The 24,693-nt window shown below is 53.6% G+C and overlaps 3 protein-coding genes across 3 annotated transcripts; all 3 read left to right on the forward strand.

Annotated features, from left to right (window-relative positions):
* Nucleotides 1-5,228, forward strand: ZSCAN26 (zinc finger and SCAN domain containing 26). The gene is given in 7 exon segments (XM_054564954.1): nucleotides 1-195; nucleotides 197-309; nucleotides 311-416; nucleotides 679-795; nucleotides 1,923-1,929; nucleotides 2,586-3,221; nucleotides 3,224-5,228. Coding segments are annotated over 7 exon segments (1,482 nt in total). The 3' UTR covers nucleotides 3,532-5,228.
* A 2,701-nt stretch (nucleotides 5,229-7,929) lies between these two features.
* PGBD1 (piggyBac transposable element derived 1) lies at nucleotides 7,930-17,912 on the forward strand. Its single transcript, XM_054565056.1, has 7 exons — nucleotides 7,930-8,371; nucleotides 9,276-9,450; nucleotides 12,263-12,335; nucleotides 12,677-12,692; nucleotides 13,609-13,735; nucleotides 14,370-14,466; nucleotides 16,203-17,912. The coding sequence occupies exons 1-7, from the start codon at nucleotides 7,973-7,975 to the stop codon at nucleotides 17,752-17,754; spliced, it is 2,439 nt and encodes an 812-aa protein (XP_054421031.1). The 5' UTR covers nucleotides 7,930-7,972; the 3' UTR covers nucleotides 17,755-17,912.
* Nucleotides 17,913-18,383: 471 nt separating this feature from the next.
* LOC129063869 (zinc finger protein with KRAB and SCAN domains 4-like) lies at nucleotides 18,384-22,897 on the forward strand. Its single transcript, XM_054564955.1, is given in 6 exon segments — nucleotides 18,384-18,531; nucleotides 19,933-20,208; nucleotides 20,211-20,353; nucleotides 20,611-20,734; nucleotides 21,617-21,925; nucleotides 21,928-22,897. Coding segments are annotated over 6 exon segments (1,584 nt in total). The 3' UTR covers nucleotides 22,512-22,897.
* Nucleotides 22,898-24,693: the final 1,796 nt, after the last annotated feature.

A 24,693-nucleotide genomic window follows, 5' to 3' on the forward strand; every position in this document is an offset into this window, starting at 1 on the left:
ATGGCGACAGCCTGGGCCAGTGCCCCTGCCCTGGCTCCTCTGAATCTGAAGGAGGGGCCTCGGGAGGGGAAGGACGGTCCCCGCCAGCCTAGGCAGCCGGCGTGCGAAGCGCCAGGACGCGGCTCTGGCCTTGAGCAGGAGCCGCTGGGCACGCAGCTCAGGCAGCTGCGGTATGAAGAGACCGCAGGGTCTCGGGGAGGCGCCGCGCCGGCTCCGCGAGCTCTGCCGCCCGTGGCTGCGGCCCGAGACGCACAGCGAGGAGCAGGCGCTGGAGCTGCTGCTGCTGGAGCGGTTCCTGCGCGTCCTGCCCGCGGGCCCGGGCGCGGGAGCTGCGCCCGCGGAGCGGCGAGGAGGCCGTGGTTGTACCGGAGGCTCTGCACCCAGAGCTGCGAGAAGCTGGACAGCGGGCGGAAGGGGTGAGGTGTGCTCTTGGGCCGGAGGCCGGGGACAGAGACCGCGGCTGGAGAGGCGGACGCGAGCTGCGCGGTGCGGCGGGAATTGCCGAGTTCGGTTTGTTTTCTTTCCGTTCGTTGCTGCAGGTCTCACCTTTTCGCTGCTGGGAGGAAACAGATGCTTTTCTTTGCCCCCGCGGGGTTCTTTTCTCTCTTTTTCCTCATGTTTAGTGTTTTCCTGAGCAGCAGCTTTCCCCTGTACCCACTTGTCCCCACTTGTCCCTAGGACCCGGGACAGGCGGAGAAACAGCGCGTGTGCGCGGAGGACAGAGAGACTCTGAACGGCGCGCGGGCCGGGCCGCTCGCACCTGAGCGGCGGGTCCGAAGCCTGAAGCGGAACAGGGTGAGCAGCAGACTGGTCTCCCTGCCTGCGGGGAGCCGGCCCAGCGCCCTTGGCGTCTTATTTGTTTTGTTTGGAGTCAGGGTTACTGAGGTCTAGTTCACACACTGGGAATCTGCTCTTTGTAAGTGTGCAGTTCAGTGAGTTTCACCAGCATGAAGTAATTACAGCGGTCTAATCGCCACCATAATCAAGAGACAGACGATTCTGGCACCCACGCATCGCCCCGTAGGCTGTCCTTTCTCTGCTGTCGGTTCATTAAAAGGGAAGCCTGCCGTGTGGATGAGAAGGGCGCCGGCCTCTCCCCGAGGCAGAGTCCCAGCCCCAGGCCTCCTCCTCCTGGCTTCTCTCTGCCGTCTCGTCACTGAATGGCTGCTGTCTTGTTTCTAAATGTCACCTGTATTGGGTTTTGTGTTGTGTGTGTATGTGTTTTTTTGTTTCTGTTTGTTTCTGTTTTTTTGTTGTTGTTTTGGTTTTTTTTTACTCTACTGTGTTTTCTTTGACTCCGAAGCAGATCTTTCTGATTTCTGTCCCTTTCCTTTTTCTTTTCTTCTCTCCAGTTTGATACAAGCCCAGCTTGTCATCTCAGTGCCTCCGTGGAAGTTCCCTCCGTCATATAAACACGTCATTTAAACACAAATGTTGCTCCCTCCTTAAAATCCTTCAGTTAGTGAGTAATGTGACTCTTTCAACCTTTTTTTTTTCCTTTGGGTGTTTGAAAAATTCTATATTGAAGGATAAAAAACAAGAAGAAAAACACCACTTTCAGTGACTTCCAGTAGCTGTTAGCAAAGGCCTCGTATGCATGTTCTGGCATCTGCTGTCCTCACAGCCTCATGTCAACTCGCAACCAACTTGTTCCGCTTTGCGTGGCCTCAAGCACCAACTGTTCTGTGTTCTGGGAAAAACCCCTGTCCCCAGACAGACCGCGACAATGAGTCGCCCTCTGTCCCACCCTGCCCAGCTGCATTTTGTCTCTCGCTCAGTCTTCTGTCTGGAGCCGCTGTCCCTCACTCTCCCGACCTGGTTCAGAGGTCGCTTTCTCCGTCCTTCCCTAAGGGCCGCAAGGCCGGGTCAGGCTCCCCGCCAGGCAGTTCTCCTGTCACAGAACTGACCCCACTGTATTACAGTTGCTGGGTAACATCTCCTTTTTTCCTGTCAGGAAAATCGGCAGGGCCTTTGCTTTATTTCCTGGGTTTGTTACAGTTCCAGGCTTAGAGTTGGCCCTCAGTAAATGTCTATCTGTTGAATGGTTGGTGTTGATTTTAAAACCAACTACCTACTTTTTCAGTTTTGGATGTTGCTTCAAAGGTGCGCTTCTTCTGGAAAGTTCGAGGTTTAATTTGTACTTCTACAATTACACAATTGGTCGGCCTACAGTTCTTCATTTTCAGTTAAAGTCCCATCGCTTTCTTATTGGTCCCAGGATCCTCATTTGACCTATCTTTTAAGTTTTCCATGTGACGAGCTGTTTTCAAGAACGTATAGCCATTCCCTTTAAGACAGTCTGTTAGCCTGTGTGTGTATGTGTGTGTGTGTCTGTGTGTGAGAGAGATAATAAAATTCAAACCACGTGAATAGGTCACCTCCCACCACAACCCTCTTCTTCCCCAAAGGCAGCCACTGTTAAGTTCCTTGTGTATCATTCCGTGTATAATATACACAAACACAAACATCCGCAACGTTTTCACTTTGCACACATAGCTGGATTTAATATTTTTCCTACGAATAGCAGACTTCTTTCCCCAAGCACCAAAAAACAAGTAATCGTTGGCCTATATTTAATGTTTCAGGTGAAGAGACGATAGCTGAGGACGGGGCACCAATGGTGAAGACAGACCCTTGTGGAGGAGTGGGGTCGTCTGGGGAAACATCTGAGCCCAAGGAGACTCACCGTGAGGGCTCTCGCTTGGAACGGCAGCAGGCCAAGCCCAAGGAGAAGGCTGACGTTAACAGCTCAGCCCGTGGGGAGCGATTCCCCCAGCGCTCAGCCCTGGCTGAACACGACGGTGTGCCCAGGGCAGGAAAGCTCTGTGAATCCAGTCCTCCCGGACGTCAGAAAATCCGCTCTAGAGAGAAAGGCCATCAGTGTCACGAGTGTGGGAAAGCCTTTCAGAGAAGTTCACACCTTGTCAGAGATCAGAAAATCCATCTCGGGGAGAAGCCTTATCAGTGCAAGGAGTGTGGGAAAGTGTTTAGCCAGAACGCAGGCCTTTTGGAGCGTCTCAGAATCCACACTGGAGAGAAGCCTTTCCTGTGCATCCACTGTGGGAAGAACTTCCGGCGCAGCTCTCACCTGAATCGACACCAGCGGACCCACAGCCAGGAAGAGCCCGGCGAGTGCCGGGGGTGCGGGAAGACCGTCAGTCAGGCCCTGCTGCTCACCCACCATCAGAGAACGCACAGCCACTCTGGGGGCCACCAGTGCCACGCGTGGGGAAGGCCTTCAGCTTAACCTCAGACCTCACTCGACATCACAGGGTTCACACTGGAGAGAAACCTTTCACGTGCAGTATATGCCGGAAAGCCTTCCGACTGAACTCACACCTCACTCAGCACATGCAAATCCACAATGAAAAAAAACCCTACGAGTGTAACGATTGCGGAGAAGCCTTCAGGCAGAGGTCAGGTCTTTTTCAGCATCAGAGATACCACCACAAAGACAGACTGGCTTGCGGAGGGGCCCTCTCCTTGTTGGAACATCAGAGACAGTACATTAGCAAGCAAACCGCATTGTAGGAGAATTCACTCTAGCCAGTCCTGGCATCGGAGAAATCTTGGGGGCTGGGGAGGCGGGACTTGGAGGCTCTCTGCCCCGACTCTTTCTCCTTTGTTTTCCTTGAAGTCAGCTTTGTGCTGTGGCAACTTCATCCAGATGGTACTTGGGGGTCAGAGTTGAACAGCATTCTTGACTGCAGGGCTTCTCAGAGCCTTTGATATGGTAAAAGCATGATGATACATCTCCAAGCAGCAGAGAGCCTCATGATTGAGGGAGGGTTTTGAAGTCGGCAGCAAATGACATATTCACAGATTTACAGGCTGAAGCAGAACAAGAGCAGGTTGATATTTTTTTCATATGCTATAGCAAGAGATGGCTATGAAATAAAACAGGTGTCTTAAAGTGTGGGTAAATGGTGACTATTTCCCCCAATGGCTTTACTAACTTTCATTCCTCCCACCCCCAACCAGGAGAGGCATTTTGGAAAGCCGGATCACCCCATTTTACCATTTCCCACGCCCATCCCCACCACAGTATCTCATTGACCCAGTTAGAAATTAGTCTGGAGAAGAGATTCCTAAGTCCTTTGGATGAACCGTGCTGACTTCGTGTCGCAGCTGTCTTCCCCCGTAACGGCAGTGCCCGCGTAGTCACTGCCACGTAGGCACGACTGAGTGAACGCCTGGCGAAGAAATTAGACTTTTTTAATACTGATGATACCTTTTTTTAAATGTTGCTTGTTCTGGAATTCTCTGAAAGTCAGATAAAGTCAGCTTAACACGAAGAGTATTAGGCTTCGGGGGCTCCACTTCCAGGCGCATGGCCAGGGTGGAGAGCATCACTTGTTGAGTGACACGAGCTGCTGCGGCTCTGCTGTCTGGAAAAGGCTTCACATTCTGCCACCGCGTGGGAAGATTGGTTAAGCATCGTGGATTGCTGAGGATTTGGTTCAGATGCATATGGCTGAAAAAAAGAGTAGGGGCGACTTACTAAAAGTCAGTTTTTATCTCCAATAAGAGAGGCTAGAGATAAGCAGTCCAGGACTGGTAAGGTGGTTCGGTGACATCACTGGCTTCCGCTTCTCTGCACCACCACCGCCCTGGTGCACGCCGTGGGTCCTGAACAGTCCTCGCATGATCCCCGATGGCTGCTCTAGCTCCAGCTGTCCCCTGCAGAATGGGGCCGACAGGCCGAAGGACCAAAGGAGGCTCCTCTGAAGTGAGCCAGCGCCCTGTGAACAGCCTTCCCACAGACACTGCGGCGCTGTGTTGGGGGCCAAAACGTAGGAAAAGGGGGCTGGAGAGTGTATCTTATTCTTGGTTGCAGTGCGCAGCTGAAAACAGGCTTCTGTCCCGAACAACAAAGGGGAGTGAATTCTGGAAGAAGCACTGAGCACCCTGATCCACCCCACTGTTCCTTCCCCCTCTGATCGGACTGGTGGGAGCACATGGGGGACCGTAGCGACTGCCTGGTCCAGAGGAGGACCGCATCTGTAGGAGGAGCAGCTGTAACTTCTTGAGAAATTGAAGAATGTAATAGAAAATCATCTTCCACTGCTTGGGTAGCCATAAAGCTATGTGTTTTTCATTCTGCCTGTATGAGTGAAATTAAGTTGATATCAGGAGTTCCCTCTAAGTGTTTTGAGGCCTGTGCTGTGGTCAATACCTAAACATGTAGCTCTGTCTCATAGTTTAAACCTGTTTCTGTTTAGTTTAAGAAGGAGAGAACACATAATTTCTATCTTACTAAAAGCAACAACAATGAGCTCCGGCTGATGTGGCTCATTTGTTGGGCATCATCCTGCCTGGGTTGTGGGTTCTGTCCTTGGTTGGGGTGCGTATGGATTGATCTTCTCTTCCTCTTTCTCCCTCCCTTGCCCTGTCTCTAAAATTAAAAAAAAAAAAAAAAAAAAAAAAAAAAGCAATGACAATGAAAAGATTCCAAGTGTGAAAATCAAATAGGTCCTTAAATATCTGGAAAATTGATCGTGGCTTTCTCTCATGATAATTCTATAATACAATATTGTAAGTGTTCTAAATTCATAGACACCTAATTCTTCAGGGGAGTGGTGTTCTCATCAGTACCCTGAGGGCAGACCCATAACCACTGGGCATAAATGTTGGATGCAGGTATATTTAAATAACATGTTTTTCTTGTTCTCATAAATTATAAAAAAGCTGAACAAAGGTTGTCACACCAGATCTCAGTTAAGGTCTTGCCTGCATATAAGATACCACAGACACCCTGAAAGGTGAGTTAAGAGTCTTGAGAGGGCAGGACCCCAGAGAGCGTGAACTATTGCAACACTACCTTCTGGCGCGCAGTTCTGTGTGGGTGCACAAAACATTGAGACACTTCATTTTTCAGCTGGTATGCAACTTGACTTCCTGTGCATGTATAATCTGTATATTTTAGTTAAAAAATAACGTGCTGTTTGCTGTATTGTAATTTATTCATCTGTTCTCCCACCTCCTAACCCGTGCAGCCTGTGAAGACCCTAAAGACAAGCTCAGTTTTACCCTGACCCTTTTTGGTTTCAAATGCAACGATTTACATAAATGCTGGTTGGTGTCTGGGCAGATGAGGGTCCTCCGAGCGCACCAGAGAGATGTGTCGCTCCGTCCTAGAGAGGCCGGGCACCCGGGTGCGCAGGCCTCCCCCGCCTGCGCCCCCTGCCCTCGGGCCCCAGGCTCCTCTGCTCCGGACCCTTTCAGGAGGCCTGTGGGTCCATCATTGTTGTGCGCGGTGGCCCCGCCTTCCTCCCGCTGGCGGGCCTGAGCCCGCGCTGCGGCCGCTTCTGCCAGGAGGGCCGGGGGGCCGGAAGGAGGCAGGCGCGTTCGCGGCTCACCGAGCTCCCCGGGTGCGCCGGGGGCCAGGTAAGAGCCTGCCCATCCCCGCGCAGGGGTGTGGTCCGGACCCACGGGGACACCCGCTTCCCGGTGTGGCTCAGAGGACAAAGTTCTCCCGCGCACACGGCCTGGGGCGGCGCCAGCGCCAGGCCGGGCTGTGACTGCGCTGCAGGGGTCCCCGCCGTGAGCGACCGGTGGGCGGAGGGAGTCGGCGGGGACGGGAGGTCGGGACGTGACTTGTATTCATTCCAGGGTTAGTGATGTGCCTGCGAAATAATGACGTGCCCCCTAAACGCCTGGTGAGTGACAAACGCACCAGTAAAACTCAGCATGGATCAGATCCGGCGGGGTTTGGGTTTAGTCCGAGGGGCAGCAGTTGAAACCCGGTGTTTGGGAGGGGAGCCTGGGGCGTTTGGTCCGAGTCCCGCACGGCGACGGAGGGAGAGGAATAGCGGAGAAAATGGTCGTCGTGATGACTTTAGGTGGTGATGACGGAGGGGTCTGACCGGACTCGGAGGGATCCTGCCCGCGACCGGCAGGGACGGGGAGACAGCGAGCGCGGCTTCGAGCGGCCCAGGCGCCAGGTGGGGACGTGGGGCCACGGGGCGGCGGGGCCGGGTCTGGAGGCGACCGTGTCTGGAGGGCGTGAGCCTGCCATGGGAAAGGCAGGTTCCGGCGTGTCCTTGGAATAGAGATACATTGTAATTGTGCTGAATGAGATCACAGAAGGAAGAGGGAGACGGACAAAAAGAACTGGAAGCTTGTCTCCTGTTTCAGCGATCTATTACTATGTTAAAAAAAAATAAATTTAAATCCCAACCCGAGTACGACAGCCCCGGTCGCTTGCTTGTAGGAGTGTGTAGGCTGCCAGGCAGCCCTGCTGGCCTGGCCTGAGCGCCTCGGGTGCTGCCTTCAGCTGGTGAACGGCCGGCCGAGGTCCAGGCCTCGCCGGGCTTTGGCGCCTTGTCCTCACCGCGCCCTCCTGCGTGGCCAGCGCAGCCCCGGCGGGGGCACGAGCTGCAGCGGCGCTCCCGCTCGCAGCGTCCTTCCTGCTGTGCCCCGTCCTTCCGAGCGAGTCGTTAGTCCCGCACAGATGGGAGGGCGCGTAGTCTGGTCGCAAAAGGTATTTGGGGGGAGACTGCGAACGCAGTCACCGCACCTGCATGTGAGGGGCAGTTATCTGAGAAATGCAGAGGGAACATTCATCTGTTTGTGAAAGCATCCTTTCTCCCCAGCTGCAGTGTAAGCTGCGCCGTTGTTACCCGCCCCCCCACCCCCGTCGGCCCCGCCCGCAGTGAGGAGGGAGGGTGGGTGTGGAGCGCGGCGCTGGAAGCGCTATTTCCCTGTTACGATCAGTGCCTGACACATAGGTCACAGCTAAGTGAGCCTTTTCCTTGCCTTTTTTTTGGTATGTTGTATGCGTTATATACTGTATTCTTAAACAAAGTAAGATAGAGAAAAATGTTAAGAAAATCATAAGGAAAGAAAATACAGTTATAGTCTCTATTGAAAGAAATCTGCATGCAAAGGAACACGCACCGTTTAAACTTGTGTCGTTCAAGGGGCAGCTGTGCGCGACGCCTTCCAGGGAATCCCAGCGGTAAAGCACGACATGGAGGAAAGTTGGTGGGGCCCCGCTCCTGAAAACAGGGACAGTCCAGTGACAGTCAAGGTGGAAGGTTCCACGTGGGAGCAGCAGGCGCGCAGCGCAGAGGAGCGCGGCTCCCACGCCCCGGAGCTTTGCCGCCTGCGCTTCCGGCAGTTCCGCTACCAGGAGGTGCCCGGACCTCGGGAGGCGCTGGCCCAGCTCCGCGAGCTCTGCCGCCTGTGGCTGCGGCCCGAGACGCACAGCAAGGAGCAGATGCTGGAGCTGCTGGTGCTCGAGCAGTTCCTGCGCATCCTGCCCGCGGCGCTGCGGGCCCGGGTGCGGGAGGGGCACCCGCGGAGCGGCGAGGAGGCGGTGGCGGCGCTGGAGGATATAGGGACCAACGCAGGAGACACCGCACAGCAGGTGGGAAGAAAACACTTCTATCTCTATGTTGAAATTATCTATAACTTAGAGAAGAATTGGGAAGAGGACCCGTATCCTCTTCACCCAGACCCGCCAGTCGCCAGCGTTTGCCTCGTGATGTGCAGATGTGCTTTGCACACGCGCACTCGCCGCAGAGAGCGTGCCCCTTTACCTCTAAACTCTTCCGGGTGTGTTTCTGAAGAACAAGGACTTGTGTAAACAGACACTTATGAAAATGATGATACTATCATCCAAAAGGAGGTCTTTGTTCAGATTTTGGCATGTCATCCCAGTAGTGTTCTTCATGGCGAGTCCCCCGGCGCCCCGCCCCCCTCCAGTATCTCCCGCTGCATTCAGTTCCCACATCTCCTGTTTTTCCTGACTGTGGAGGCGTGGCTCAGTCTTTGTTGGGTTCGCCCTGTGTTTTCTCATGATAAGACCCAGGTTGTGCGCGTTTTGGCCACAATTCCCACGCAGCAACGGAGTGTCCTCAATGCACTCCATCGGCAGCACGTGGGTCGTCCCATTATCGATGATGTCAAGGTGGAATCTCAGATTCCTTACTAGGAAATTACCGTTTTCCCCTGTGTGATAAGCAATCTGTGGGAGACGGTTTCAGACCGTGCGTATCATATTTTGCATGAAACTTCCACCCACTAGTTTAAGCGTCCCTGCCGGGTTTCGTGTTCTGTTTTTCTTTGCATGACCGTCCCGTCTCTCTCGCTTGCTGCAGGCGTGCGTCCACCTGTGCTGAAGGAGTGACTGTCTGTCTTGTCCTCCGTCTTACCTGCCTCCTTAGAGGACTGAGCAGGGCTTGTCTTGTGCTCCATGGAGAAGGTTCCTTACTGCTGTTGGGTGCGGTTCCCACCAGGACGCCTTCTCAAGGTGACTCTTTCATCCCCAGGCCTCTGTCTACGCTCAGGGACAGGACATGCACCTCCTGGTGACAGACTGTAAAGGGGCCTCTTCGGAGCGGCAGAGCCTCCAAGTGCTGCCTGGAGCGTCCACTCTGAAGCGGGAGCCGCCAGAGTCCCCCCGCGAGGACGGCGGAGCCAGGGGTGCCGTCGGGTCACCGGCAGGTGCGTGGCCCTTTGGGTGAAAGCCTGTGTCTGTGCCCGGACTTCTGTTTTTGTCTAAACCTGTACCCAACGGAGCTTTTTAAGTCATTTGGAATTGTAAAATGTTGCAATTGTAAGATCTTCTAGCTCAACATGCTCCGTTAATAATTAGGACAGCCCGCACTGGAGTTTAAATGGCTTGCCCAGGATCAGCGAAGGCAGGGCAGCCTCTAGAATTTCAGGTCACCTGACCTTCAACCAGAGTTCTCTCTCTACCCCACGTCTCTAATCTACCCCATTTTAAATACTGACTTGGTGGCTTTCCACAAAGTTGTCTTTCCCCGATGGTAACATTTCCTTGAATACCCTCCCAGCCCAATGTAACCTTTCAGTCCTTTTAAATACAGCTTTAGAGTTACATAGTTTCTTTTCTTTTCTACTTGGGGGCACTCACTGTGCACAGGGCTCCCTCACTTTCCACACCCAGGCTCCACCCCCAGGGAAGCAGCTGTCCCTCACCCTCAGCTCTGGGCAGTGCTCTTGGGGGGCGGGGGCGGGGGGCACGCACCCAAATGCTGAGGGATTTCGGAGAACAAACAGAAGCCCCCAGGCAGTTCAAAGAGGAGACCGCAAAGCAAAAGGTCGCCTGGTCAATTCACCATCAGGGCACATGCCTGGGTTGCGGGTTCAGCCCCCAGGGGGGGTGCATACTAGAGGCAACCAATCAATGTCTCTCTCTCCCCCTCCCCTCTCTATAAAATAAAATAAATTAAATTAAAAAGAAATAAAACTGCACAGTGTAGTAATTTTCATGGTGAGGGCACTAACTCCTTTCCCTGGAATTTGCTGAAAATTAACTCTCCGCCCTGGAAAAATCATGTGCCATAGTTCCCCCTTATCTGAGGTTTCAGTTATTCAGTCAGTTGCAGTCCAAAAGTATTGAACAGGGGATTCCAGAAATAAGTTATTTTTCAGTCACAGTTTACTTTCGAAAGTTCCTGAGTTTTCAGTTGTGATGTGCCCGGATTTGTGCGATGAAACCCTGTGCCGTCCTGCTCCGTCCCGCGCAGGGCGAGAGGCCTCCCTTCGTCCAGCGTGTCCGCTGCCCCCCACTCAGTCACGTGGCAGCCGGCTGAGCTGGCCGCCCTGCTGTCTCAGTGCTGGTGTTCAGGTTCGTAATCGGTATGTATTCGGGCCCCAAAGCACAAGAGCAGCGATGCTGGCCATTTAGACACCGGAGAGGAGCCGGAAAGGCCTTCCTTCAAGTGAGAGGTGAGTATGTCTAGGAGAAGCGCGGTGTGTTTCGGGTTCGGTACTTGCTCTCTGCAGTTTCAGGCACCTACGGGGGGTTTTGGGATCTGTTCCCTACAGTTGAGGGGGGCGGTTACTGTCCAGACACAATTATGTACGTGATTTCTGAGGGTTCACGATTTACTCCAGTCCTTGTTTACCAGTCACCACATTGGTGGTCTGTGAATATCGATATTTTGATGGTACATGCAGCCTCACTGTCCTATAATAAATGACAGGCGGACATTAAAGGGAGGTGAGGTGTGTAGGCCTCAGACACCCATTGTAGCGTAAGTAGAACTTGCTATTTCCCCGCTTTTTCGCTGGTGGTTCTATCATATTCTGTTATAAAAAACCACCACCCCATGAAGCCTGAAATATTTAGTTTATGTGCAGAACTGTTGAGGTGCAAGGGAGCCCTACAGTCCTGGGGGCTGGGAAACTTTCCAGGGTCGGGGAGCCTGTGTTGAGCTGGGAAAGAGGAGGGGCTTTGCGGCGGCGCAGAAGCAGGGTGAGCCTTCCCATCGGCCTGGGAAGTGATGAGCACATCTGCGCGCCCTGATTGCGGTTCATTTTGGCTGCGGGGGGAGGGGCAGTGAAGTATGAAGGCGAGTCGACAGAGTGGCTGGCGAAAGCACACAGTGCTCGTAGCAGTAAGATTCTTTCGTGCACGTGGCGGTTGAGGGACCGCCTGCGGCATCTCGGAGAGCTGGGCTCCAGCAAAGCCTCCTGGGCAGAGGGGCGACCCCGGACCCTCAGCGCGCCATGGGAGCCCCGCTGCTGCGGACGTGTGGTTGGGATGGGGGTGCTCTCTCGTCCTTCTTTGGAAGGGCTGTTTTTATGCTCTTAGCCCCTCCCAAGTATCGGGGAGACTCTACCCGCTTGTACCTGGGTACCCTCTCCAGGTTTCCTGAGCCAAGTGAACTGGAGGTCCGGTTCCCAGGCTACCTGAACTCCTCCTCTTGCAGGGTGTTACCTCTTCTGTGTGTGTGTGTGTGTGACTTTATTTTTGTAGAACAGATTTAGGTTCACAGCAAAGTTGAAAGGAAGGTACAGAATAACCCCTAATAATCCACACAACCGCTAATCCCACGTATGCACAGCCTTCCCCATTATCCACTCTTTCTGTGTCTTTATATCTTTATTTCCTCTCTTTTCATCTTCTTTTCTGCCTTCCAGTTTCCCCTTTGCCTCACCTCTCGACTCTCCACTTCTTTTCTTCCATTTCTCTGTCTGTGCCTCACGTTTCCTTTATCACCAGCCTCTTTCCTCCCTGTCCATGTATGTATTTTCAGGTGCGATTTAAAATTTCCTTTATATACATGAAAGCGCTTCACTGGAAAGCACTTCATGGTTCATAAACACCACTCGATTTTAGGGATAGGAGATCCCAGCGTTTCAGAACCGCAGCATTCCCGGCAGAACGGAAACAGAGCGATGCTACGCGTAGCAAACGTAGGAAGATTTGTGGGGCTGGGCCCCCGAGGGCGGCCCTAAGCACTTGGGCCTCACTCACCCAGGACACTCACCTCCCCCTTCACAGGGCCTGCTCCCCAGGACCCAGCTCCTCTCCAGGAAAAAGCCTCCAGAGACAAGGCAGCAGCACCTGAATTTAAGTCGGCCTGGCCCCAGGTGAGCAGGGTGCCCTTGTGGGAACCCCCACCGCAGCCCTCCTGGGCCTGAGCCCGACCCTCACCCCGTCTTGACTCCCACCTCTCACCCCTAAGCCCTCGCAGAGCATCGCAGGCCACAGCCTCCTCCAAGGAGCGGCTTGTGATTACGCGCCAGCGCCCCACCCGGCACTGCGTTCAGGGGGCACCTCCAAGTGCCAAGCGTGGGGGTGACGGGCGGGCGGTCAGGAAGCGCCTGCACGCGTTGGCTGCTTAGTGGCCGACGGTTTTTCTCTGCGGGCCTCTGGTTTCCCCCCGCAGCCCGGGAACCGGACTCCCCGCCACAGTCCTCTGCAGTCCAGGGTTTCGCTCAGACCCAGTTGCCATCTGGTGATGGAAATGGAGATTCTGTGTGTGCAGGACACAACCTCATGTCTTGGGTTTTTGTTTTTGTTTTTTAATTCTCTCAGTGGTTCAAATAAATTTCCTAGTGATTTAGTTAAAAAATAATCAGGTCTCCCGTGTAAGCCCCTGCTGCTGCACCAGTTTTCTTAAGACCCCGTCTTCACGGCGTCTTCTCGTTAGTCGTTGTCCGTGGCTTGTAATTGGTTCTCCATCCTATCAGACCCAAGGCCTCCTGTTTTTACCAAATACTTTGCTTTCTTATAAAGAAATGCATAGAAAATAAAACTTACTTATATATGTTGTAATCAGCATAATTGTCTTAAATGTAACACACTGGAGAAAGAAAGAAAAAGTAATTTATATAAACAGCAGCGTGTGTTTCAAAATGAGGATGGGCATGATTACACCAGAACAGAGTAACTAAACGTTTGCTCTGGTGAATAATCCACGTTTGAATTATGGAGAAATACAAAGTCTAGGAAATGAAACAACAGAGTTGGGTGGACAATAGAATAAAAATGAACGTTGAGTAAAATCATAAAGGCCCTGAACTGAAGCAGGGCTGAGGGGTGTGGGCGGGGCTGTGTCGCCCAGAACAGCCGGGCCCTCACCCCCGGGGCCTGTGGATGCAGCTGGATGTGGGCGGAGACTCTGTCATGTGTGGATGTCACGGAGCTCAGCTGCGGTCCTGCTGGACCGGAGTGGGCCCCCCGGCCAGTGGGTGCCTCCCTCTAAGACGGCCCTGCGTCAGAGGCGCACCTGCAAGGGGAGGGGGCCGCGGGGAGAGCCGGCCCCACCCAGGGGCTGACGCTGCAGGTCCAGGCGTGGGATGCTCAGCGCCGGGAAAAGTCAGGGGCCGTTCTTGCCTTTGCAGACACCAGTGAAGACTGAGGACGAAGCGGTCCCGGCCCTTGTCCCAGAGGAGTGGCCACAGCTGCGTCTGGCTCAGAGGGGCCTCTGTGGGGACTCGGCTCAGGAGGTGACAGACCTCCTCCTCATGAGTAAGGACGGGCTTCTGGCTGGTCCCCTTCTGTGCTCACTTGGCCCATCCCCGATTGACCCCGGGCCTGGTGAACCCACGTTTCCTGAGACCCCCGCCCGCTCCCCCCATTTTCTGGCCTCTGTCTTCGGCCTTCTTTCAGCCCCTGTCATGGTGCGTCCCCGGTCACATTCTCCTCCTCTGTTGCTAATCACGTGGTTATTGGTTCTCCCTTCTCCGACCGTCCCCCTGCCCTCCCTGATTCCCGCCACGGCTCCTCCTCTGCTTCCGCTTCTCTGCCTTTTCAAGGGTCCCGTGCGCTTTCTCACCCTCAGACGTCCCGCTGTAGGTGGGAGATCCTTGAACTCCGGCTCATCCTGCTTCACCTCAGGGGTTCTCGTCGCTGACGGCACTGCTGCCCCTGTGTGGTTTCCCTCAGCTCGGCTCTGCCCCGTTAGGCCCACTCCCTGGCCGACTGGCCTTTCTCAGCAGCTTCCTGCGCGGGGCCCATGTGGTGTGGTTGCTCAGACCGCATTTCTGGGACGCCTGTCAATTTTCTGTTTGTTTTAAATTGGAAACTCTATCTCTGCTCTGAACATAGTTTTTTCTAAATTTGAACAACAGCTGGCATTTAAATTATTACTGTATTGTTTTAGCTGAAGAAGTTGTAAGTAAAGGTGCATCGTTTCACGCAAAGCAGGAAACATCTGAAGAGATGGACCAAGACGCCGAGGCCTCGGGAGCACCCGGAAGGTGAGTGGCCAGGGTTCTGGGTGTAACAAGCCCAGCACATGTGAGACGGAATTTGAATGGAACCAGAGAAACCAGCTGTCAGAAACCTGCTTCCCTGGAAGGATGCAGGAAGGGACGTTGGCAGGAAAGTCAGAGTCTGCCACTGCCGCGGAGCAGGGCGCTGGGGACCTGCAACTCCCCCTGGATGTCACAGGCCGTGGTGAGCTAGGGGTCGAGAACTGGGTTTGGAGACTCGAGTGACAAACGGCTACGGGAGCAGGGACCAGGAGATAGTCTTCCCTTCTCCCACTCACAGCAAGCACGTCGCCACTCCTGGCTGGTCGTGTGTGACGAGGCAGACGCTGCCCTCAGCCGCAGAGCTGCCACGCCGCGGGCTCTGGCGGGCCGCCCGCGAGGCGCCCATCTGAAACGTGGAGGAGTAGAGAAGGTGCCCCAGCAGAGGCGACGTCTGAGACCAGACTCGATGAGCAGATAGAAACTTGTCAGATGAAGAGGAGATGGAAAGGAGAGGAGGCGGACACAGAATACGCACATGCACAGGGAGGGCAGGGAAGAGCCGTGGTAGGAGCCGGTTCAGAGAGCCAGTTTTGGCTTGAAAAATTCTGTTCTTTGGAGTAGACTAAGAGGTTGTATTTGGGGAATCCAGGAATCGGGCAAAAGATTTGAAAAGGGTGACAGATCTGCAGTACCTGCTGTGGGGAGCGGGGACGAGGGACAGGAGGAAGGCGGAGGGTCGCTGGGCGGCGGAACCGGCCGAGTTTGGAGACCGTCTCCTGCAGGGTGTCTGCCTGGCCCTGTGACCCCGGCCACACTCCCGGGGGAGGAGCAGCGCAGGCCGGGGGGTCGGGGGACTGAATAGGAAGGGGAGGGGAGGGAGGGGATGGAAGAGTCAGGATGGGAACGATTGGGTCCGGTCTCGAGAGTTGAGATGTCAGCTGTGGAAAGACTCAGCGCGATGACAGGGTTCAGGGAGGGTCCCTGCGGCTGGAAAGTCCGCGACCTCTGACGGCGCGGCAGGCGGGTGGCGTGTGTGGGCGTGGAAGACGGGCAGGGCGACGTGGGCTTCAGGCAAAGAAATACAAGTGTGTCGGTTATGTCACAACATCCTTTTCACTGCCTTCCCCCGTGTCTTCTAAAGCCACACTACCTACCAATAGGGCATTAGTGTATGAAATGTAAATTTCTACAATTAAAAAAGAAGTTCATGTAAAATAATACTTTTCGTCTTAGTGACTTTAGCGTGATTCCTTGTGAACCCCATAAAAATCAATCCAAGGGCAGCAAGGTTGACTTTCTCCTTTGTTTCTCCTCAGAACAGTGCGCCCACCAAGTGGGTGCAGAGCTAGGAGACGTTAGTCCTCCCGTGACCGGGGCTGTGAGAGGTGAGGGCTGGTGACAACGCCCTTCTTTGTCCAAGTTCAAAACGAATTGCTAGCGACCCAGAAGCAAAACAGGCCGTTCGGGAACCTCAGCCCCGGGAACGGCCGCCCCGGGGCGGAGCTGGACGGGCACCCGGTGGCAGTGCCTGCCCCTCGCTGCTGAGGACGGCGGCCCCTTCCCTTCCCCAGACTCAGCAGCTGAGGAGGGAGTGGGGTGGGGCGGTCTGGCCAAAGTCGTCCTCACGGGAACGTGAGTGCGATTTAGGTGAACCCCGCAAACGAGGACCGTGGGGTCCGTGGGGCTGTGCGCTGGCGAATGACACCGGTTCTCAGCACGCGTTCCTTTTCCTTCCCCAGAGGTCAGGGGCCTCAGGCCCCTCGTGCTCCTGTCGCCACTGAAAGGTCTGCTGCACATTTGAACACCCTGAAGGACCGTCAGCCAGGCGACCTGTGGGCCCGCATGCACATCTCGTCCTTGGAATACGCTGCGGGAGACATTACCCGAAAAGGGAGAAAAAAAGACAAAGCTCGAGTGAGCGAGCTGCTCCAAGGCCTCGCATTTTCCGGGGACTCAGATGTGGGAGACGATAATGAGCCAGAGACCCAGCCGGTTCCAAAAAAGCTGAAGGCATCCAGAGTCCCAGAGAAGACTTGGACCCAGAGAGACATTAAACCCGGCTTCCCAAGCTGGTCCGTACTGGATTCAGGGCTGTTGAATCTCAAGAGTGAAAAGTTGAGCCCAGTAGAGCTTTTCGAATTATTTTTTGATGATGAAACATTCAACTTGATTGTCAATGAAACCAATAAGTATGCCTCTCAGAAAAATGTCAACTTGGAAGTCACAGTTCAAGAAATGAAGTGTGTGTTTGGTGTCCTGCTTTTGAGTGGAATTGTGAGACGTCCCAGAAGGGGGATGTATTGGGAAATCTCGGATACTGATCAGAACCAGGTTAGAGATTCCATTACAAGAGACAGGTTTGAATTGATTTTCTCCTACCTGCATTTTGCAGATAATAGCCACCTAGATCCAAAAGATAAGTTTACAAAATTGAGGCCTCTCATAAAGCAAATGAATAAAAATTTCCTCCTGTATGCCCCCCTACAAGAATACTATTGTTTTGATAAGACAATGTGTGAATGCTTTGATAGCGACCAGTTCCTGAATGGGAAACCTATAAGGATTGGCTATAAAATTTGGTGTGGTACCACCACACAGGGGTATCTGGTTTGGTTTGAGCCCCATCAAGAAGAATCCACGATAGCGGCAGATAAGGACCTTGATCTTGGTTTAGGGGGAAATCTAGTGATGCATTTTGCTGATGTTCTTTTAGAGAGAGGTCAGCACCCCTATCACCTGTGTTTCGATGGCTTCTTCACAAGTGTCAAGTTAGTGTCAGCCTTGAAGAAGAAAGGCGTGAGGGCAACAGGAACAATCCGTGAGAACAGGATGGAAAAATGTCCCCTTATGAATGCAGAGCATATGAAAAAAATGAAGAAGGGGTATTTCGATTTCCGAGTGGAAGAAAACGATGAGATAATTTTGTGTCGTTGGCATGGTGACAGCATTACCAGTCTGTGCTCCAGCGCTGTTGGCATAGAGCCCGTCAGCGAGGTAAGCAGTGTTGCGGATGACGAGGCCTCTCAGATAAGCCGCCCATCCATAGTGAAGCTGTATGATGAATGCAGGGAAGGCGTAGCTAAAATGGATCACATCGCTTCCAAATACAGGGTGGGGATAAGGAGCAAGAAGTGGTACTCAGCTCTGGTGAGCTACATGGTTGATTTAGCCATGAACAATGCCTGGCAGCTACACCGAGCCTGCAACCCCGGCACCTCCCTGGACCTACTAGACTTTCGGAGACATGTTGCGCATGCCTACCTGGAGCACAACGTGGGTCTGTCGGATTGAGGCAGAAAAAACAGATACCGGGCGGACAGTAATAAGACAGAAAAATCGCAACTACACATCAGTTTATACTTTCCCAAACCAAATCTGAGACATGTAATGAAATTAATATTTTTTAAAAACCCAGAAATTCATATAGATTTTCAAAGGCTATATTAACAAGTAATGTGTAAAAGTGTCTTTGAAAATGTTGAACTCCAGTGGTACCTTTTCCTGTATCCTGTATTTTGTCAGACATGTGGCAACATTTATTTGTTGAATTATTTTGTGCATTGAAGGAGTGAAGTACTGCCCTTTTTTGGTAATTTTCTCTGGAAAATGCCGGTTTTTAAATGCAGGCAACATCATAGAAACCAAAGAATGTCACTGAGGCCACAGTTGAAACTTGAGACAGAGCCCAGGAGATCAGGATGCTCTCAACCAAACGGGCTGAGAAGCCGCTGACGGCTCAGCCTGGCGTGAGGCTGGTTCGGCCGCGGGGCCTGAGCCTGGGGAGGGGAAGCGGGCGGTGTGTCCTGTTAGGGTCGGGATCCGGGCTAGGTGTGCCCTGCTGTGCTTGTGGCAGTCAGCGCCGAAGCCCAGACTAAAGAAAACGGAGGACAGAGGGAGCAAGTCAGAGCAACAAGAGAATCATGAGAAGAAAGGAGAGGATAGCAGTCCCCGCTGAAATCACCTCGGGCGATAAGTGGGTCCAGGATGAAAGGCGTCAGGACAGAGAACCGAAGGAGCAGCGCTTGAGGAGCGGTGTGACCTGTGACTCAGTGTTCAAGTCCAGGGCCTGTGAGTCAGTCTGGAGGGTGAAGAGAAGGCAGAACATCCACGGGTCACGGCCACGCGTCCTTGCGCTCCTTTCGCATCCCAACGGTTGCCGCCTCGGTGCCGGCTGGAAGGTGGGCAGCTTTCCCAGAGGTCCTTGAGATCAGGCCCAAGAGAATGTTTTCCTTTGTCCCGCCCACCGTTGCAGCCAGCACCTCTGGCCTCTCCGTCCACCCACATGTGTGGTGCTTACGGGTCAGGTCTCTGTGTTAAGGTCATATCCTTTACTAAACAGTAAGCTTCTAGCGAATCTCTTTTCTAACTAGAACAGGCTGCTGTACCACTCTGGATACAGCTTGATGGGGAAAGGTAGCTGTCCTTCAGATTACCCTCTAGAACAGCGGAGTACAACAGCAGCCTCCATAGGAGAAACACAGAATTGTCAGGGGTTGACTTGTAGGGGGACCGAGGTGAGTTCGGTGTTGTGTGGTAAGTAGCACCCTAGGGCAGGGCACCTAGCTGCGACCTTCTCCTGTGTCCTGAGATGCTGAGAGCCCAGGGGAGGACGGGGTGAGGCCTGTGGAGCTCAGAACATGGACCACCTCTGTCCCCTTCATCCTGGAGCTCATGGGAGGAGGGAGAGCAGGAGCTCTGGAACAGCTGCTTTTCCCTAACGCAGACATTTTTAGGAATTGTTCAGACATCCTTGGTGAAGAGTTGGCTGAATTTGCTGGGCCAGAGCAGCGGACCCTGCCTTGTTTCACGAACCCACCTCATCCACCAGCCCGTGGTGCTCCGGGCGTCTCTGGCCTCCTAGGCCGGGCAGGCCCAGGGCCAGGGCCTCTGAGCTACGAGGCCTGCGTGGGTCTGCGCTACCTTCTCTGCCTCCCTTCCTCCGTTCCTGGAGAGAGATGACTGCACCGAAGGCTGTCGTACTCTGCCCTTTCACGTGACAATAACGAGCTTCATCGGTGTTTTCATGTGTCGGCCCCAGGGAACACAAAAATGATTTGGCTAATGACAACTGTTTCCAGGACCCTAGTCCAGCAGGGTAGAGAACAAGGATGTGCAAGTGCTGTTGTTTTATTTTTTTAACACGAAGTTTATTATGGAGCACAGTCACCGTACCCTTTCTATATGCTTTTGTACTTATTTGCAAGGAAGGTGGGAAGTGTCATTGGCCCTAAGGGGGTGACAAAGGCTGTTCAGAGAAGAGCACGTTTAGCGGGACTGCTGTTCGCCCTGCGGAGACGCAGACTGGGAGCCCAGGGCCCCAACGCTGGGAAGGCAAATCTTCGCCAGTCCTCCCGGGCAGTGGCCCCGGCCCTTGAGCGCGTGGATGGGCCCCAGCTCCAGTGCCCTAGTGACAAGCGGACAGCGACCTCGCACCGCCGGGCACCTTCTGCGGAAACAGCTCCGGTGCAGGGACGCGCGAGTGCGGCCCGGGCGCGGCCCTGGACGCCCGGGAGGCCGACGACCGGGCCGGGATCCCGGCCGTAAAGGCGGAGGACGAGGAGGCCCCGGGTCCCGAGCGCTCGCGCCAGCGCTTCCGCGGCTTCCGGTACCCGGAGGCCGGGGGACCCCGCCGCGCGCTGCGCCGGCTCCGCGAGCTCTGCCGCCTGTGGCTGCGGCCCGAGACGCACAGCAAGGAGCAGATGCTGGAGCTGCTGGTGCTCGAGCGGTTCCTGCGCATCTTGCCCGCGGGCTGCGGGCTCGGATGCGGGAGCTGCGCCCGCAGAGCGGTGAGGAGGCGGTGGCGCTGCTGGAGGATCTGCAGGGCCCGCGGGCGGAGCCCGAGCCGCAGGTGGAGGGCGGGCGCGGGTCTGAGAGCCATAAGCTCGAGAAGGTCTGGGCGCAGCTTCCCTGCTTTTCACTGCGCTGGCCCTTGTTTCACACCCTTGTCCCGTTCTGGGCTGTTTCGGATTAAATTAAAGCCCTTCTCCTAATGTGTGGGATAGGTCCTTCTCTAGCGGTTATTGTCTTGACACCCGTGATGAGAGCGAGGATTAAGACGGTAAACGGGGACCGTGCATTCCTGCACGTGGCCAACCCTGGGACCCATCCTGGGCAGAGGAGCTAGGAGGGGGTCCCCTGTTGTTTCAGGGGCTGCGGAAAATGGAAGCTGTGGCTCTGACTGTCTCCCCTGCACGGATGGAGCTGGAGTCGCCTCAGGCGCACGTGTGTGGAGGTGGAAGGCAGGAGGGCCGTGGCGCTCTCACCTCCGCGGGTAAGACGGATGGGCACCGGGGGCTCATAAGGGTCCTGACTGCCTCTGAGTCTCGGAACCACCTGGGCTGCTCGAAGCCACTGAGAGCCACGGCATTTGGATTCGGAGTCACGGTTTCTGAACCCTGTCGCCGACCAGCCCCTTAACCGTCTTGCCTTGCACCCTAGTCCGGTGAAGCGGGATGAGGAGGCAGGACGGGTCTGGCTCAGAGCTGGCGCCCAGTCCGAGCCGAGTCCCCCTCTGTGGCGAGCCCGGGGAGGGGAGAGCTGGGGGGTGTCTTCCGGAAACGGGCCCGGGGCCGGAGCAAGGCAGCTGGAAGCTACTTAGCCATGAGGACGGAGCCTGACCTCGTCAGAGATGAGGGCGCAGAGGCTCACAGGAGGCCTGGCTGGTCTGAGTTCCAGTGGGGTTCCTCCTCGGGTCCCCCAGCACCAAGGCCGGCTGTGTGTGGGGACCCCGCGTCTGCCCGGGATGGGAGCAGGGGAGACCGTGCTTTCCTGAGCTCCGCCTTTCTCTGGTTTGTACAGAGCGCTCAGAAGTCCGTGCCCGCGCCTTGCCTGCCTGCCTGCCGTCCTGCCCAGCCCTTCATGGTCTGGTCCAGGGTGCAAGGCCCTGCCTGACCATGCCTCAGAGGCCAGCACTGGCCTCGCCCCTTCCCTCACCCTGTCTGTGCCCTTCTTCTGATGGACCCGCTCCCGAGCCGGGTCTCCTTCCCCCTGCAGCACCCCCGTTCTTCCTCTGCACCTCCATCCCCATTCCTGTGCTTAAACCCTTGTCCAGAGCAGAGCAGAGCAGAGCAGAGCGAGGCCACTGTGGTTCTTGCCGAGAGCGCTCCTCTGTAGCAGGGCATGACTGACAGCGGCTGGCCCTTTGTTCTTTCAGGTGGTGAAATGCAGGTGAAGATCAGGGACTTGCCTCTAGCTGAGGAGCATCCGGAACAAGAGCCGGGGCTGATGCGGTGCCACCAGGGCGAAGCCATTGCCCAGACACCCCCACGAGCAGGGGCAGGTGAACAGGGCAGGTTACAGACGAAGCAGAGGGACACCAGCGTGAGGAGGCGGCACGTTTGCCACGAGTGTGGAAAGAGCTTTGCTCAGAGTTCAGGCCTGACTAAGCACAGGAGAATCCACACTGGGGAGAAGCCCTATGCATGTGAGGACTGTCAAGTCTTCGTTGGCAGCTCGGCCCTTTCATCACCAAAGTCCACACTGGGGAGAAGCCCTATGCATGTGAGGACTGTGGCAAGGTATTCAGCCACAGCTCAAACCTCATCAAGCACCAAAGGACGCACACTGGGGAGAAGCCCTACGAGTGTGAGGACTGTGGGAAGGCCTTTAGCCAGAGCTGCAGTCTGCTTGAGCATCACAGAATCCACACTGGGGAGAAGCCATACCACTGCAGCGCATGTGGCAAAGCCTTTAGGCGGAATTCGCATCTCCTGAGACACCAAAGGGTCCATGGCGATGGACATGTCCAGGATCCTGAGCGCGGAGAGACTTGGGAGAGTCACGGGAAGGTGGCGAGCCAGGAGGGGGAGGTCGCGGCTCCCGTGTCTTATAAATGTAATGAGTGCGAGCGAAGTTTCACGAGGAACAGAAACCTTGTTGAACATCAGAAAATCCACACTGGTGAGAAACCCCACGAGTGTGAGGCATGTGGAAAAGGCTTCACCTGAACATCATACCTTGTTCAACATCAGAGAAGCCACGTTGTCAAAAAGATCGTGTCCCGGGGACCTGTATCTTTGGTGCCCAAATTGCTGCTCCTTCCTCTTTGAACGAAGCCTCCCTGGAGCCCCTCCTGACCACAGAAGTAATGGGCTGGGGCTTTATTCACCACACGCCCTCAGGCAGGTATTAGATCTTCCACATTCTACAGGGTGACTGGAAAAATCCTTGTTTGAAAGGAGGCCCTGAATTGTTGTCTGGGAGACGTAGGACCTGAGACAAGTTTGTCCCCATCTATTGGACTCCGGGGGCTTCCAGACTGGATCATCCCCTCAGCCACCACCTTTCCTGGGTCGGTGGTTCTGACTGAGGGGCTGCTGCTCTGGCTGCTCATTCTACCCACAGGGAACCCTCCAGCCGTGGGTTGGGTCAATGACGTCTTCTCCCCCCATGGTGCATTGCCTATAGCTGCTACATGTGAAATGACCTTCACTTCTCTGAAAATCTGATGTCTAGAATTTTGAGGAATTTCTAACTATGGCCATCTGTGGGTGTGTCTAATTCTCTGAAGTTCTAGATTATGGGTCTGTGTAATCCATTTTTTATTAAACACTTAGGATTGACAGAATGCGGATAAGGACTGTGTATTGTGATAGAAGGAAACCAAAATTCTTAAAAATGACTAGGAATTCTAGTGTGAATTCTGTAGACACCTTTTTTTTTTTAATCATTAAGTAATTGTGAGCATATGCCAACCATTGAATTTCATTCTTTTGTTAATATTTCCCTGACATTAATTTGCTTAGCTTTGGGGAGATAACATAATTCAGCCAGTGTAAGAATGACTTATGAAGTGAGAATAAAGTACGGATGAATTCCGTAACGCTCAGCATCTTGGTTCTCACCTTTTATTTCTCTTGGGCCGACCGAGCGCTCTCTAAAGCTTCAGTGTCCTGCCCAGCAACCCCCTCCCTCCCTGCAGCGTGTCCGGCGTGTCCGACCATAGCAGCTGAGGACAGCGATGAGTGTGGCCCAACACAAAATCATAAATTTACTTAAAACAGTTATGAGATTTCTTTTGTGATTATGCCTCACAATGTATTTAATGCGTGGCCCAAGACAATTCTTCTTCCAGTGTGCCCCAGAGATGCCCAAAGGTTGGACACCCCCGGTTGATGGTGCATCAACAGTTACGCTGTAGGTCAGTGGATACTTTAAACAAGTATCACTCATGGCTTCAAAATTGAGTATTAGTGTGCGACCACCTTGGCCTTCATGTGCATTGATTTCCAAGCCAGCGTTTGGTGCTATTTCCTCCATTAATCATGGTGAGAACTTTAAGTTAATCCTCAGGCCATCTACTTTCCTTTCAACATTGTTCATAGGCCGTCTTTTTTTCTTCTTCTTCATGATAGTCAACATTTCAGTCTTGTGAATTCAAGTGAGAAAACTTTCTAGTCAGCAGTATGAAGAAGTATTACATATATTTCAAATGCAGCTATTTCTACAAAAGTATGTCTGGGTAACTACTTCCTGCAAACTTTTTGTCAGTGTATCACTTTTATTTATTATAGAAATATGCTTTTGTGGTTTCCTCTGCTCATATTTCTCACTGGTTTCTGGCACTAGCAGTCACTCCCCTATTTAGAATATCATTTTAAGACTCTGGATCCTATATAGCAAGGTTTTCCGGTCACTTTTCACAGTTCATTGATTTGCATTGTGATACATTCTTTCCTGTTTATGCAAAAGCCTCTGCAGGTGTATCGAAGTCCCTGTTTTTTCTCTCAGTTTCCAAGCGTAGGTATTTACAGTAAATTATTTGTCTTACACTAACAAACTACATGGTTATTTAAAGTGTTTGAGTGAATTCTTAAACTGATAAAAACATATTGCATGGTTTCCAAACTTTCTTCACGTATGTGTAATAGTCATGGTTCTCCAGAGAAACAGGATCAATAGGATGGGTATATAGAAATATTTATTATAAGGAATTGGCTGACATGAGAAATCTAAACGTCTGCAGATAGTGAACTGGAGACCCAGGAAAGCAGGTGGTGTAGCTGCAGGAATAAAAACATCTTTGTGGCCACAGAAATACACACGCCTCCAAGCATCTCAGTCCCTAAAGAATGTACTTTGATTTTGGAGGCTTCTAAAAGTATCTTTCAGTTACGATATTAGCATTTTTGTTCATAGTTAGATTCCATAGAATTCACAGATTCCCCCTTTGGTTCAACTGTAGACTCAAGTGTCTCCCCGTCCCTCTCATGCGCCTGAACACTGGACAAC

Source organism: Pteronotus mesoamericanus, unplaced genomic scaffold (assembly GCF_021234165.1).
Source record: "Pteronotus mesoamericanus isolate MK-2021 breed Mesoamerican mustached bat unplaced genomic scaffold, CSHL_Meso_final scaffold_99, whole genome shotgun sequence".
Taxonomy (NCBI): Eukaryota; Metazoa; Chordata; class Mammalia; order Chiroptera; family Mormoopidae; genus Pteronotus; species Pteronotus mesoamericanus.

Excerpts from the sequence above, each read along its gene's own strand:
- PGBD1 (XM_054565056.1), top strand. The coding sequence starts at position 7,973 with ATGGAGGAAAGTTGGTGGGGCCCCGCTCCTGAAAACAGGGACAGTCCA. Across the intron at positions 9,451-12,262 it reads TGCCGTCGGGTCACCGGCAG|GGCCTGCTCCCCAGGACCCA; the intron begins GTGCGTGGCCCT and ends CCCCCTTCACAG. Across the intron at positions 13,736-14,369 it reads GACAGACCTCCTCCTCATGA|CTGAAGAAGTTGTAAGTAAA; the intron begins GTAAGGACGGGC and ends GTATTGTTTTAG.